This window comes from Suricata suricatta, chromosome 11 (assembly GCF_006229205.1).
Source record: "Suricata suricatta isolate VVHF042 chromosome 11, meerkat_22Aug2017_6uvM2_HiC, whole genome shotgun sequence".
NCBI classification, from domain to species: domain Eukaryota; kingdom Metazoa; phylum Chordata; class Mammalia; order Carnivora; family Herpestidae; genus Suricata; species Suricata suricatta.
Genome location: NC_043710.1, coordinates 92,171,109 through 92,187,367, shown reverse-complemented (window position 1 = coordinate 92,187,367; position 16,259 = coordinate 92,171,109). Strand labels below are relative to the sequence as shown.

The window sequence follows — 16,259 nt, the reverse complement described above, 5'->3', positions numbered from 1 at the left end:
TGCTTTGCTACCAGAGTCTCAGGAAGGTTTGGGTGTGGGGGCAAAGAGCCAAAGCTCCTTATAAACAGTAAACATGAACCACAGTGGAGCCTACCCTGGAAAGGACCTTATGACACATCAGGGTGGGAGAGGAGGTGCCTCTTAGAATTAACATGTTGCATGGAGATTGCCAAGGTCATGATTAGGCTTGGCAGAAATAGATTCACGTGATACGACCCTGCATCCAGTGACGGGGATGCCATCCTGGGCTTTGGTGTCTCCTAGAGGGATACGCAGGGATCTTGTGCTGGTTCAGGGTTGGGAGAGAAGGACCTCCCTCCGCATTCAGGACTGACGCCCTCTCTGCCCAGCCCGTGAGCTCTGCCGCGGCCTCATAGGCTTCCAGAGACTTCACGCTTCTCCTCTGGGTCACTTAGGTAGCCCAGGGACCCACGCTGCTTTGGTGTCATCAGCTGGGATTGACCTTCTGGGGACCATGGGGCTTACTTGCTGCTCTGCTCCCTCTCTGTTCATCCCACTTGGCCCAAGTCCCAACTAGTCAGATATGGCAGAGGGGAGGGGTTCCAGGGGACCCAAGAGAGTGGTGCTTGTCTGTGTCTGCTCAAGCAGCTCCTGTATCAAGGAAGAGGAGAGCCATGCTTATCCTGACGGCAGAGGCGCCCTGGCCTCGGGCAGGGCTGCAGGAAAGGGGCAGGCCGTGGCTGGGCACTGCTGTCTGGGAACTTAAACGCAGCATCCCATCTCAGCTGCCAGGGAAGGGAAGGGGCGTGGCGGGGAGGCATCTTGTCACTTCATCTCCCTCCTGCGCACACACACTCCTGTGCTGGGTAGCTGTCAGGAGCTCTGGGTTGTGACACGAATCCCCTGCAGCCTTGTCATTTTTACATTCATCCTCTGCCTCCCACCATGAGCTCAATTACAGAGAAGAAATGGAGCCTCAAATAAGAGCTGCTGGGAATGTCTCACTGCAGCGTCGGCTTTTTATTTCACGGCACACCCCCACCCTCCACCCCAGGGTCCTGTTCTGTCACATCCTACCTTATGTGTCAGCTGCTTCTGAGAGCAGCCTTCCTCCCAAAGCCTCTCCTGGCGGGCCTTTGGCTGGGGTCAGGGGGCTGTGCTCACCCTCCAACAATTTCTGAGGAGGAGAGGGGGAGGAATCTCCTTCTGTACCCATCCTGATGCAGCAGGGCAGAGGAAGGACAAGGAAGAGATGTGGCGTTTGTTGGGAACCTCTCCTGTTTTACAGCCTATCTAATGGGCTCTGGTCCCAAACCTGTTGCGTCATTTACCTCCGTAAGCCTGCCACAGGGCAGAAGTTGTGGAGAACACGGAGGGGGCATGGGACACTCAGGTTACGTAACTAAGCGGTAGATAATAGAATGGAGAGATCCCCCTGTAGGCTTTCTGTCTTCACAGCACTTGGCCTATTACCTTATCCTCCTCCTGCTGCGCAGGAAACCGGCTCGAGGAGGTTAAAGTTAATTGCTTGAGGCAGAGACAGAGCCAGGATTTGAAGCCTGACAAGAGGGACCACGTGCCCGCTGCAGAATTCTTGCCCAACACTCCCTGTGTCGTAGAGACGAGGGGGCGCCAGCTTCCTGTGTGGTATCGGGCTTCTGAATGGTAGTTTTCCGAGATGCAGGTATTTCTGCCACTTACTTAGGAAGACCCCTTCCATGTCAGTGTGGATCGTGGGAGGTAGCCCAGCCCATCCGCCTACCGCCCAGCTTGGTGGTGGTTTCTTACTTTCCCAGCCCAGTTCCCATCTGGAAGTTGTCCACGGAAAGATATTGTTCCTAATGAGTACGTGGTCTCTCCCATTTTAGCTACTACCATTTGTGATCTGGACACCCAGTTCCGCTGCCAGGAGTCCGGGACCTGCATCCCCCTTTCCTACAAATGTGACCTTGAGGATGACTGTGGAGACAATAGCGATGAAAGTCACTGTGGTAAGGGGATATGGTATCCAGGAGCCCCGTCCCTGAGCAGGGGGACACCCTTGCTCCCTGGGCTGTTACGGGTTGCAGATACAGGATTTCTTTCTTTCTTTCTTCCTTCCTTCTTTCCTTCCTTCCTTCCTTCCTTCCTTCCTTCCTTCCTTTATTTTTTCTTTTCTTTTCTTTCTTTCTTGTTTATTTATTTATTTATTTATTTATTTATTTATTTATTTATTTATTTATTTATTTTGAGAGAGTGCAGGTGAACAGGGTAGGGACAGAGAGAGAGGAAGATGCAGAATCCCGAGCAGGTTCTGTGCCATCAACACAGAGCCCAGTGTGGGGCTCAAACTCACGTACTGTGAAATCATGACCTGAGCTGAGATCAAGAGTCAGATGCTTAACCGACTGTGCCACCCAGGCGTCCTGATGCAGGATTTCTGAAAGCATCTCTGGATTTCTGACATCCAGCTGCACGACCACCGTGGTGGGAATGCTTTGTTCAAAAAATAAAGGGCCCTGCTTTACCTTGCAGAGGTGCTGTGAGCATGAATCTGTCCATGAGGAAGATTTCAAACGACTGTGGGTGGTCCTTAATGGCTATATGTGGAACAGACTTGGCCTGCACATCTGTGTGCGAGATTCGCCTCCCGGCCACACAGATCTATACCTTTGTGAACTTAAAAAATTTTTTAATGTTTATGAATTTTTGTGAGAGGGAGCGAGCAAGCGAGTGGAAGAGATACAGAGAGAGAGGGGGACAAGAATATGAAGCAGTTTCTAGGTTCCAAGCTGTCAGCACAGAGCCTGATGCGGGGCTTGAACCCACAGACTGTGAGATCATGACCTGGGCCTAAGTTGGCCGCTTAATCGACTGAGCCACCCAGGCAACCCCCCCCTTTGTGAATTTTTTTTAAACCAATCTAATTCAGTAAACTCGTTAGGAGCCCAGCAGATGGTAAGGAACGTTGTCTGAACTTCTGTTTCCTGAATGGAAATTTTTACATGGAGAAAAATTAGTATGTTGGAATTGCAAGGAGTGATAAGGAATTCTCTAGTTCAAGTCCTTTCAGTTTCCAATTAAATGGCCGAAGGGACTTATTTCAGGTGACACTATTAGTTTGTGTCGGATAGGAATGCGGAGCCTCGTTTCCCACCCCTGCTGCCACTGCCTGGCATGGCCCTGCCCGGTTCACAAGGCCCATCTTAGTGAATGGCTCTGGTACCCGACTCAGCGTTGCTGACTGTGCAAGGGGGAAATGTTAAACAGAGTACATGGTGCACCAGACTGGAGGGAAGTCTGAACGGAGGCCAGACGCTGACCCCAGACATCGTGTGTTGAGTCGGTGTGGCCGCGCTGGCTCTCTGCCCGCCCACGGGGTGGGTCCGGTCAGGCTGTGTGTGTTTACAGACGGCCCTGCTTTTTTCACCAGCAAGCAGTTTGACCCCAGGAACTGAAATGAGGGGAGCAGGTTTGAAATGGTCCTAGCCTGGCTTTCTGAGGCATTTTGTAGGGGGACCACATCATTTCCCCTCATCTTTGTAAAAGCAGGAAGTTCTGGAGAGCAGTCTTTGGGACCCAGTGCATTTCTCCCGTTTCCTCAGCGTCCGCAGAGGGGTGAAGGGCCCAGCTTGGTAGGAAAGAGACCCCGGGGATGTCACTCACTGGGCACACACTTGACGTTTGGCGGCCAGATTCTCCCTTCACGAGCCCATTCACACCAGTGCCTCCTGAGTCCACCCCCGGGGCTTAGTCCCTGCCACCCCCAAGCCAGGTCCTCTTCATAAGGCTCCTCAGAAATATCTGAGTCCCCAACTTCACCCTCCACTTGTCTCTTGAATGAGGTAACTTGGGGAGTCACCCTGGGCCCCAGACTTGGCCACCCCTGTTTTCAGAGAGTCTTTTTTTTATGTTTATTTAGTTCTGAGAGAGAGAGAGAGCTCTTGAGCGCGAGTGAGCATGAGGGGGGGAGGGGCAGAGAGAGAGGGGAAGACACAGAATCCGAAGCAGACTCCCGGCTCTGAGATGTCAGCACAGAGCCCGATGTGGGGCTCGAACTCATGAATCACGAGTTCATGACATGAACCAAAGTGGGAGGCTTAACCGACTAAGCCACCCAGGTGCCCCCACATAGAATCTTTAAAATTCCATTTGAGGGGCACCTGGGTGGCTCAGTCCATTGAGTGTCCAACTCTTGGTTTTGATTCAGGCCACGATCTCACAGTTCATGGAATCAAGCCCAACGTCGGGCTCCAGGCTGACAGCTCAGAGCCTGCTGGGGATTCTGTCTCTCCCTCACCCTCTGACCTACCCCCACTCGCTCTCTCTGCCTCTCTCAAAATAAATAAATAAACTTAACATTTTTTTAAATTCCATGTGAATGTTCTGTATTAAAGGACAGTCCCAGGGCCTGTACATGGTGTTGCCAGGGAGCCTGCTTACAGGTCTTGGTCAGGCTGTGCAGGTCCGTTGGCCTCAGGACCCCACCTTTCTAGAGACAGCTCACCAGCCAAGGTCCCCAGAGCTCTGCCCACAGACAGTCCCCAGTTTCCTGTGTTTCAGGAGCTCAGCACTGACCTCACTTTCCCGATCTGAGCATTGGGTACCCACTGGCCCACTTGGAGCTCTTGTTACCCTCCTTTCTGAAACCACAGACTCTGATCCCAGAAGGCTTCTGTTTCTTGAGCATTCTGCTTTCTGGGCAGTGAGTGCATCGCCCCCACCCCGCCAGCCTTCCCATCGCAGCTCAGACGGCGGTAACATTTGCAGAGTGCACCGAGGTAAATGGATAATGCTGTTCTGGCCTCGAGGCAGCCCGCGGCCAGAGTATCTCAGGACACCCGTACCCCATGTGTGGCACGCTAGGTGGAACCTGCCCCCGGCGACCTTGCACATCCCTAGTTCGAGTCCATGCTGTGTCTGGAGACTGGGGGCCGGTGCGGATAATGGGTGCACCACTAACCCCGAGGGGCTCTGATGCCAGCGCGGAGTACGGCAAGGCTTTGTCCACACTGCTCTGTCTGTGGTCTTCCCTGCAGAAATGCACCAGTGCCGCAGCGATGAGTACAACTGCAGCTCGGGCATGTGCATCCGCTCCTCCTGGGTGTGTGACGGGGACAACGACTGCAGAGACTGGTCTGATGAAGCCAACTGTACCGGTCAGTACCGCCCGCGCTCCTGGAAGGGCACCTGCCTGTGGGGGCACCCGTTAGCCTCGCAGCTCTAGGTGATCGTAAACTCTCGGCTCTGGGAAACGGGCCACAGACGTCAGCCCGTCGGGTGCTTCTCGGAGAGCGGGGCTATAATGGGCTCGTGCCCACCAGCAAACTGACAGCCTGCTTTCTTCATGGAGAAAGTCTTGCTGTGACAACACTGTTAACTAAACAGGTCTCCTGGGTGACAGAGTCGGTTCACGTTCTGGCTCAGGGCTTCTGGGTTTGTAGTAATTTTCTATAAGTATCGTCTGTTTCCTACTGGCCTCTTCTGTGTTGATTTGAGCTTTCCTGTTGGGTAATGTGTTCAAACAACAATCAGACACTCCTTTCTCTCTAGTTATCTGTAGGATCTTGTGGATGGGTTTGTTTTGTGGCTGGTACATGGCTTCCCCCGTCTAGGTGTGGAATTATTTTTATTTGTCCTGCTCCTGATACTCGTTTTCCTTCTAGGGTCCAGGGATTTGTTTTTCATCAATTCTGGGAAATTACAGCTGGGATCTTCTCAGCTCTATTTGCTACTCTCTCTGCTTTGGTCTGCAGCAGTTACTATCAACCATTTATTTGTTTGACTGTGCCCTGCTGTTGTTCATAGTTCCTGTGTCTGTATCCGCTGTCACTTTATGACTCCTTATGACTGTGCTACAGTCTCGGTTACATCCTTAGACTTCTCTTCCAGTTCATCAATTCTCTTTTCAGCTGAATCTAATGGGCTGTTTCACACATCCATTGAGCTATTTTTATTTCCACAACTATGTATACATTTTTTAAGTTTATATATCTTTGGGAGAGAAAGAGAGCAGGGGAGGGGCAGAGAGAGAGAGGGGAAAGAAGATCCAAAGTGTGCTCTGTGCTAACAGCAGAGAGCCCGATGTGGGGCTCAGACTCACAGTCCGAGAGATCACGACCTGAGCCAAAGTTGGACGCTTAACCAACGGAGCCACCTGCAGGCACCCCACGGCTATATATAGTTTTTATATCTAGAATTTCTGTCTGGTTCTTTTCTTTATGCTTTATGTTATTACTTTTATGTCATTAATCATTGAGGTTACATTGATATTTGCGTTTTGTTTTTTCCTTCACTCTCTTCATAATAGTCCAGTACTGTGTATTGAATCTGGCAGTGCTTTTCTACCGTATTCATCCAGTCACCTCTTCTGCCCCACTTGTGTTTGGTGAATAATTTCAGTCGGGTATTCCAGAGGGTCCTGCTGAGTCACAGAAGATCTGTCCCAGTCAGAGAGTAAGGTGTAAGATAATGGCCTCCATTAGTAACCAGGATCCTCTAATTTCATGGTCATTTACCCCATTAGCCCATCCATTCTTACAGCCACAGTGAATCCTGCCACATAAAGGATTCCTATTTTTCTCCCCCAGTTCTTTCATCTGTATTGAAGTCCATCTCTTCTATTCTTGTAATTAAAAAAAAAAGAATATATATTACTTACCAGACACTCAGAGCTAATCAGTCTCTCAGAAGATGGGAAGATTCCAGAACAGAGACTGTGTTAAGCATTCCATTCATACCTGGCCACTTAACTGAAACTGTACAAACTGATGAGTCTTCCTGAGCTCAGCTTCTGGGATAGATTTTGGAGATCTGAGACATGCCTCCCAGAATGGTCATTTGGAAACTCCATTAGCACTCTGAAATTGCTTTCAATTAAAAGTGAAATGCATAAGCTGGATACTAACAAGCAGATCAGTATGGTAATGAGCTTAGGTGACAGTATATTTTATGAAAGTGAGCAAGGCTTTGCTGAGGAATATTCTCAAAGGCTGTCAGAATCGGAAAACCAGCAGATCAAAAGTATTCTAGGCAATGGTTGTTTACTGGGGCAAAAACTCACGTGCCTTGTCCCTCCTCTTATCAGACCAGTATCTTTACAAAAGGTGTTTAATGGATGCCGAGTACCAAAGGTTGTAAAATATTGAAACTTCCTCTCAACTTGTTTGCATGCTCCACATACATCCTCGATCTTCAGAGAGAAAGACAGCAGATAACGGACCACCACATGCTTTAAAGTGGTTTGAAAAATCAGGTTCTTTGTATTTCAGACTACTGCAAAAAATAGCCTCAAATTCAGTAGAAATCCTAGAGGGCATTGGAAGCCAGTTTTCCCAACCCTTGAATAGCAGTTGCAAACTACCTTGATTGAATAAATAACTATAGTATGCACTCAGTACCCCCCTTTTGTTTGTTTTGCCTCCTCTGTTGCAAAGGTGCACTGGCCACACAGTTAAAATAAGAGAGCCTGGCTATCTCGGCAATATTCTTTTATGTCAGTTGTGAAAAGGGCCGGGCCTGGCTTTATTCAGCAATAAACAGGCACACGTGGCTCTCTGGTTCAGCAGCCGAAGGGAAATCTCACAGAGAAGGGGGTTAGTAGTGTTGGTTGGGTTCCAGACACTTATTCTGCATCTGAACTAGCCTTTGACCAGGGCTTTGAGAGGTTTCCAAAGGACTTCCAGGTGGCATCCACCCATGTTTGCAACTAGGCCGTTCAGTTATAACAATAGTTCTGTTTTACTCGCCTCTTTTTTAATCCCTGTCCTGAACACCACGTACTGTTGTCTGGTAGCTGTCGCTCCTGACTGTTAGACAAGGCTGGGAGGTCCTGGGACCTTCTCTTTGTGAGTCTGGCTACATCTTCCGTGCTCTTTGGATCTGAGGTTTCCCACCTTTGAAATTAGGTGGTTGATTTAGAATTATAAAATGGCAGCCTTTCAGAGCGTACGAGGGGCCTTCTGTGTCAGTGTCGATGATGAGTTTGAGGCCCCCGATGCAGTGGCTGGACCAGGTCCAGGGCCCGCCTCCTGAGCACCCGCCACCTCTCCTTGTCCCGCAGGATCTGCATGAGTGAGTGGGTCTATGTGAGAAGAGGAAGCAGCAAAACGGAGCAGGGGCAGCACAGGCTTTGGGCTCCCATAGCCCTGGCGCTGTCCCTTAATTGTCTTTGTGACAATTTCTTAATCTCTCTCAGGCTGTGTCTCACCTGTAGATGGGAATCATCCTTACGTCATAGGTGATCATGAAAAGCAAATGATGTTTTTTTTGACGTGTACATCGTGCTTGTGTAACATTTACAAATGCATAGAGCCCAGCGGTTGCTTCATCCGGAGGCTGTCCCCCACCTTCAAGGTGTCCCCAGGTGCCTGGCTCCTGGCCCTGGAGGAACTCGAGCGCTCTGATCCACACTGTATGATCCAGGACGATGTCTCTTCAGTCAGCCCGTTGGTGGTTGGTCGGGGAGCGGTGGTGAGGGCGGCATTGACACGTTCTCTCCCCCTTTTGCCGGCAGCCATCTATCACACCTGCGAGGCCTCCAACTTCCAGTGTCACAACGGGCACTGTATCCCTCAGCGATGGGCGTGTGATGGCGACATGGATTGCCAGGACGGTTCTGACGAGGACCCCGTGAACTGCGGTAAATGCAAACATATCACACTTTCCCCCGCTGCTCCTCCAGCGTCTGCTGTTCGGGAAAAGAGGCACCAGATGGGTCAGGGATTGAAGTATTGCTCCTCTGTGCCCGCTCTGACAACCGAAGCAGCCCTCCCAGGTCCTGTGTGGCATTGCCAGGATGTGTAGGGCTGTGTGGTACGGTCTTCATTGTCAGGGAAGCCATTTTGCCTCATTGCTTTTCCATCACAACCTTGAAGCAAAGATATGGAAACCAGTGAACCTGCCCAGAGTGCTAACTATAGTCACCAACGACAGAAATGACCAGTGTTCTGCCAGAACTTAGCCAACAGTTTCTCTGTAAATAGCGTATTTGATGGCTACAAATTCTCTGTTATGGTCCTCTGGTATGGTGTATCTTCCCATCCCGAAGATAGAACATTTTGAGCATAACTGATTTAGAAAAGAATTCTGAGGTTATCAGTTACCTTCACAAAATAACTAGCACACAAACACAATGTATAACATTCTTTTTTCGACCAAGTATTTTTAAGGTTCTCTCTCCTTATCCTTTCTCTGTAATGTCTGTCGGAAACAAATCCCCGTGTCTCTCCTCTGCTGGCAACGTTCTGCTCACAGAATACTTCAGCACTCCTTGGCCACCCAGTGTGTGTTTTCCACACCAGGCGATTCTTCATACCAGCCAGGTGTCCCACGATTGACTCATTCCTTACACTGTCTTCCTTGAGATCTCCTGGGGGAGGGTGTGGTCCCCAACACTGCCCCCGACTTCAGAGGTCAGTCACAAGCCTCAGACTGTCACCTGAACTTCTGACTGACCAGCTATAAACCCACGTTCCCACATCCCCTTCCTTGAGTTCATTGATTTGCTAGAATGGCTCACAGAATTCAGGGAAGCACATTTTCTAGTTTATTCGAAAAGAATAGAACGAACGTCTGGATGGAAGGTATGCGTAGGGTAAGGTATGGGAAAGGGATGTGGTGCTTCTGTGCCCTGTCCAGACCTGTCACTCTGCCAGCCTCTCTGGGCTCAGCAACCTGGCAGCTCTCTGAACCCCATACGTTTGGGGTGTTGATGGGCGCTTTTTGGCACAGGCCTCTGTCTCTGTCCCTCAGCCCTTCCTGGAGGATGGGGCTGGGGTTCAAAGTTGCAAGCCCCTAACCGTAGCATGGTCTTTCTGGTGGCCAGCCCTCATCCTGAAGCTATGCCAAGTCCACCCAGAGTTGTGGCATTAGAACAAAGGACACTCCTATCTCCGAGGAAATTATAAGGGTTTAAGAGCTCTGTGCCACTAACCAGAGGCAGAGACCAATATATATATATATATACAGGTATATATTTCCTGTAACTTGGCACCGTACTTTCCAGATCTTCATGGGATGGTCATTGTCTGCACATCACCTACTCTGTCCCTCTCATGTCACAATATTAGAGATGTTTGCCTTGATCTATCTTTTTCTCTAGTTAGCATTTTCATGCAGATACTTATTCACGTTGGATTTCTCTGACTTAGTTTACTTAGTCGCTTCCTGGTTGGGCCTTAGTATGCTTTTAATTTTTACACTGTCCTAAGTAGTGAAATCTTTCTTTCTTTGGAAATGAAGGTTTTGTTTTTCTTGAAGGTACTTCTTAGGATATGTTTTCTCGGTATGGAACTGCTAGGTCACAGGTTCTGATGTGTTTTCATGATTCTCATTAAGTGTTGCCATGTCACATTTCCAAGTGATTACGCCCAAAGCATCTCAATCAGGAATGTAGTGTAAGTTTACCCAAGTCTCCCGTGACCCTACATTTAATCTCTTCAGTTGTTTTCACTAATGTAATGAATGGGAGTTTGTTTCATGTAATTTTAATTTTATACTTTTTTAAAAAAGCATTTATAGTTAGTGACGTTAAGTATTTCCCTGACTCATGGTACTCACTATTTCTGTGTAATGTCCTTAGCATAAATCCTAGGTATGCTGTTTTTTAGGGGATTAAAACACATTTTCTTGCCTTACACATGAGCCTCCTAGAGCTATTCTTCTAAGAGCTGGGTTTGCAGTGGCCATTGACTCACATGCTAGAACTTCCATGTAAGCCTAACGTCCAGCGACAGCTCTGTGTTCAGGAAAAAGGGTTACCTCGTACTAAGACTTCTCTGCTAAATGTATAATCTAAGATTAACATTTCTAGGACAGACTTTGTCCCAAGAGCTTTGGTTTAGAATTCCTGAAGAATTAAGATGGTGATTTCCGAGAGCTTTAAAAGACCAGGGTTTATAATCCGGATTCGTCTCCTCCTTTTTTTTTAAATTTAACTCATGGAAGCTTTTCTTGACAATGTATACTCGGTTTTTGAGTAGGTAACACGTTTTCACGGCTCAAAGTGGAAAAAAGTCTCATGAGGTGTGGGGTAAACATTTCTCTCCTGCTGCCAGATTCTCCCCCGTCCACCTCGGAAACTGTGGTTGGAGACCTTAGTGGGGTGTTTTTGTGCATATGTGCACATGTAAATATACTGCATATTCTTGCTGTTTTACACAAGTAGTATACGGTGCATGTTTTGCACTTTGTTTCTTTTCACACAACTGTGTACCTAGGACACATTTTTACAGAGTGCTTCTTCAGTCCCTTTGTAACAATCAGTGCTCCAGTGTGCATATGACAAGGTATCACAGAGTCCCCTATTGTTGGACACGTAGGTGGCTTTCAGTGTATTACAAAGTGTTGCAGCCAATACCCTTATACCACATGATTTTTCACTTGTGTGGGTGGATGACGTTTTTACGATGGCATTGCTGGTCAAGGTGTGCAGACATTTGTAATTGGGACAGCAGTTACCTGTTCCCCCCCTTAGGGGTGGTACACACTTGTCCCCCCCGCTCCCCGCCCCTGACGATTGGCTGTGTGTACCTTCCTGTTCCCTGTCCATCATTGCTCTCCGCTGTTGGATTGCATTTCAGAGAAGAAGTGTAACGGCTTCCGTTGCCCGAATGGCACCTGCATCCCCTCCAGCAAGCACTGTGATGGGCTCCAGGACTGCTCGGACGGCTCCGATGAGCAGCATTGCGGTGAGTCCTCTCCCCACCGTGGGGGGTGATTGTGGAAGAGGTCACAGCTCAGAGGACGCTGGCATTTATTCGCGGGACGTTTGGGCATCGACCATCATTTTGAACTGAACACTTACTGCTCCTACTCGCCTGTTGCTGATTATCGCTCGGATACCATTTTGGGGTCAGGGAACCCTTTTACCCCCCACTTCCTTTAGACTCAGAGAGGTTGTCTTGGGTCACTGGTGTTCATGTCTGAATATGCTTTGCCCGGGTCCCTCCCTCCCCAACCCCAGATTCAGATATAATTTGTCTGGAGCATGGCCTGAGCATGGGGATATTTTTTTGTTTAATATTTATTTTTGAGATAGAGGCAGAGACAGAGAACGAGTGGGGGAGGGGCAGAGAGAGAGACACAGAATCTGAAGCAGACTCCAGGCTCTGAGCTGTCAGCACAGAGTCCGACGCAGGACTTGAACTCACGAACTGTGAGATCATGGCCTGAGCAGAAGTTGGATGCTTAACCAACCGAGCCACCCAGGCATCCTCTGAGCCTTTGGACCTTTAAAAAGTGTCTCGGGTGGTTATGATGTGCAGTCTGGGTTAAAAATGGATGTAATAGTGCAGGGTTGGCAATCGAGCCTGGGGTGGAAAGCCAGCTCATACGTGGCCTGTTCTATTAATGGACGTTTTCTGTAAACACGGGCACTCCTTCCTGTGTGTCCCTGGCCTGCAGCTGCTTCCATGCAGCATGACGAGTGGAGTAGCCATGATGCTTAGGGCCTCCAGAACCCCTGGAGCCTGTCCCCTGGTTGGGTGACTCCCTGTTCTCCGGGAAAACAGATCCAGTAGGATGCGTGTGTCATATACAAGAGACTTCTTTTCAGGGATCATCCCTGTAGGGGCTGGCGAGTACCCAGATTTGTGGGGTAGGCCAGCAGGCTGGAGATCCAGGGACAGGCTGATGTTGCAGTTCAAGTCCAAAGGCCATCTCCTGGTGTGTCCTGCATGGCATTTTTGTCTGTGCCTGTGTCCTTGGTGTCTCTTTTTTGGAGGCCACCGCCTGCCCTGGACCGGGGCCCCACCCACATGAATTCACTGAACCCTAATGACCTCTTTAAAGGCAATTAAAAGGGGCCCTGTCTCCAAATCCAATTACACCGGGGATGAGGGCTTTTAACATGAGTTGGGGGTGGGGGGCGGTGTACAGTTCCATCTATAACACTGGTCCTTTATAGAAAAAGTAGTAGTACAGAGTTCATATTCTTTTTTATTTTTTTAAATATTTATTTATTTTGGTAAGAGCAAAGTGAGGGAGAGGCAGAGAGACAGACAGACAGACAGAATCAGAAACAGGCAACAGGCTCTGAGCTATTAGAGTGGAGCCTGACGCCGGGCTCGAACTCCCAAACTGTGAGATCACAACCGGAGCCAAAGTTGGACGCTCAAATGATTGGGCCACCCGGGTGCCCCGGAAGTCCATATTCTATGTGGTCATGAAGATCAGGAGCATTGATGTCAGACAGGCCTGGGTGTCCGTTTGCTCCGCCCTCATTAGCTGTGTGCTTTTGGAAAACATTTAGTGCTGCCGTCCCCTCTGCTCTCATTTGGAGAACAGGACAGTAAAATCTCTCATAACACCGAGAGTCGAACGTTGTACTTCTGTGTCCGGCGCTCTCGCTCAGGGCTCGCTCTTAGACGGTTTCCGGAGCGCACACGCGTCCGTCTGCGAGCCCTTCCGCAGGGCGGGCGAGGGGACCCCCGCCAGCTCCCAGGGCTCACACCTTCCCCCCTCCCCGGACCCCTTCCAGAGCCCTTGTGCACACGCTTCATGGACTTTGTCTGCAAGAACCGCCAGCAGTGCCTGTTCCACTCGATGGTGTGTGACGGGATCGTCCAGTGCCGTGACGGCTCTGATGAGGACGCTGCCTTCGCAGGATGCTGTGAGTGCGGTGGGCGGGGCGAGGCCCGAGTCACTGGCGGCGCTGTGGGTGTGGTGGGCGGGGCGAGGTCCGAGTCATTGGCGGCGCTGTGGGTAGGCGGGGCCGTGCCCACACCACCGGTGACGCTGTAGGGGAGTGGGCCACTCAGGCTTGCAGGTCTTGCACGAGTGTCCAGTCTTGCCCTTTCTGAAAAGGTCTTCCCTTGGTTGCTTTGGAAGTCGTGCTCTTTGGACGTTGGTGTATGTATAAGGGAAGGTGTGAAGGTCCGAGGTCTTGACCCACACGACCCCTTCTTGTTTTATTCACTGCTGTGGCCCCATTCTGTTGTTTTTTTAAGTTTATTTATTTTGAGAGAGACAGATATAGCGCAAGTTGTTGGGGGGGGGTGCAGAGAGAGAGGGGGAGAGAGAGAGAATCCCAAGCAGGCTCCACCCTGTCAGCAGAGCCTGACTCAGGCTCAAACCCACAAACTGTGAGATCATGCCCTGGGCTGAAACCAAGGGTCAGACATTCAGTGGGCTGAGCCAGCTGGGTGCCCCTGGAGCCCCATTCTCCATGGGAGGTACTCATCCTAGTCAGCTCTGGCCGCAGTCACAGAAGCCCATGGGCTGGGTGGCTCAGAAAACAGAAATGTGTTTCCTGACTACTGTCCAGAGGCCACAAATCTGAGGTCAAGATGTCGGCAGGGTTGGTTCTTCTGAGGCCCTCTTCTGGGGCTTGCTGACATCTGCCTTCTCGTTCCCGTGGTCTCCCCACTGTGCCTGCCCGTGTCCTGCTTTCCTTTTCTTATAAGGATGCCGGTCCTGTTAGATTAGGGTCCACCTGAATGACCTCACTGTAACTTCATCACTTTTTTTCTCTTTTTAAAATTTTATTTATTTATTTATTTTTGAGAGAGAGAGAGCAAGTGTGCGTGGGGCAAGGGAAAGAGAGAAAGGGAGAGTGAGAAACCCAAGCAGGTTCCACATGATCAGAGCCTGATGTGGGGCTCGAATTCACCAACTGTGAGATCATAACCTGACCTGAGCTGAAATCAAGAGTTGGGTGCTTAAACTGACTGAGCTTTCCAGGCACCCCTAATTTTTATTAACTATTTATTTATTTTTGATGGGGGGAGGCACAGAGAGAGAGGGAGACTGAACCCGAAGCAGGCTCCAGGCTCCAAGCTGTCAGCACAGCGCCCGACATAGGGCTGGAACTCACAAACCATGAGATCATAACCTGAGCTGAAGTCAGATACTTAATTAACCAACTGAACCCCCCAAGTGTCCCTAACTCATCACCTCTTTAAAGACCCCATTTCCAGGGGGCGCTTGGGTGGCTCAGTTGGTTGAGAATCTGACTTCAGTTTAGGTCATGATCTCACAGTTTGTGGGTATGAGCCCTGCATTGGGCTCTGTGCTGACAGCTCAGAGCCTGGAGCCTGTCTTCGGATTCTGTGTCTCCTTCTCTCTCTGACCCTCTCCTGCTCACGCTGTCTTTCTCTGTCTCTCAAAAATAAAAAATTGGGTGGCTCAGTCTGTTGAGTGTCCGACTTCGACTCAGGTCATGATCTCACAGCTCATGGGTTCAAGCCCTGTGTTGGGCTCTGTGCTGACAGCTCAGAGCCTGGAGCCTGCTTCTGATTCAGTGTGTTCCTCTCTCTGTCTCTCCTCTACTCCTGTGTGTTCCTGTCTCTCTGTCTCTCAAAAATAAATAAATATGAAAAACATTTTTTAAAAAATAAATAAAAAAATAAAACAAGACCCCATTTCCAAGTACAGTAGCCGTCTGAGCAATCGGTGGGGAGAGGCCATCAGTTGGCTTTTGCTGTCCAGGAAGCCTGTGGCTGGTCTGTCTCTGGGAGGAGGACATTTGCTCCCTCCTCTTGTTTCCACATGTCGGCACTACTGCGAAGCCGGCGCGGCAGTAACTGGGAACCTTGTTCCTTATCTAGCCCAAGACCCTGAGTTCCGCAAGGTGTGTGATGAGTTCAGTTTCCAGTGCCAGAACGGAGTGTGCATCAGCTTGATCTGGAAATGCGACGGCATGGATGACTGCGGTGACTACTCTGACGAAGCCAACTGCGGTAAGATCCCGACCTTCAGCCTCCTGTCCCTAACCTCCGAGGCCCGGCCACTCCTGTGGTTAAGGCGGCCGCGCTCGGCACACGCCCACACAGGCTGTGCCTTCTCAGCTCTAGTTCCTGCCGCTCGTGAGTGAGCCTCCACGTGAGAAACTGAGGTCCAAAGTGACAGCCAGCAGCCCCCAACCCCCAGCCCCCGTGGGTGTCTAGGGTGTGGGGAGGGATGTTTGTTCCCCTTCCTTTTCTTTCCCCAGCTGGGAAGTTCACATTATGTCTAAGGAATACGATAGAGGAATTACGGTAAATATTTCAGAGTGTACATCCCACTTTCCACGAAAAGTAACATTCCACAGCTTTTTTTCCCCCTTAAATTCCAGTTAGTTACCATGCAATGTATAGTCTTGGCTACAGCAATTCATCACTTACATATAAACTCAGTGCTCATCCCAACAAGTGCCCTCCTTAATGCCCATCACCCGTTTCGCCCATCCCCCCCCAGCAACCATCAGTTTGTTCTCTGTATTTCAGAGTCTCTTGGGGTTTGCCTCCCTCTCTGTTTCTTATTTTTCCTTCCCTTCCCCTGTGTTCATCTGTCACGTTTCTTAAGTTCTACATATGAGTGAACAGATTCCACAACTTAAT

The 16,259-nt window shown here is 49.7% G+C and overlaps 1 protein-coding gene across 1 annotated transcript in view; it reads left to right on the top strand.

Annotated features, from left to right (window-relative positions):
- The window catches only part of SORL1 (sortilin related receptor 1), a gene marked incomplete at its 5' end in the record, with an annotated part of 168,464 nt that overhangs the window by 112,452 nt on the left and 39,753 nt on the right, over nt 1–16,259 (top strand). The window contains 6 exons of the mRNA XM_029915675.1: nt 1,830–1,952; nt 4,980–5,099; nt 8,456–8,581; nt 11,523–11,630; nt 13,421–13,552; nt 15,489–15,620. Coding sequence (XP_029771535.1) covers nt 1,830–1,952; nt 4,980–5,099; nt 8,456–8,581; nt 11,523–11,630; nt 13,421–13,552; nt 15,489–15,620 — 741 coding nt within the window. The remainder of the gene's footprint in view (nt 1–1,829; nt 1,953–4,979; nt 5,100–8,455; nt 8,582–11,522; nt 11,631–13,420; nt 13,553–15,488; nt 15,621–16,259) is intronic.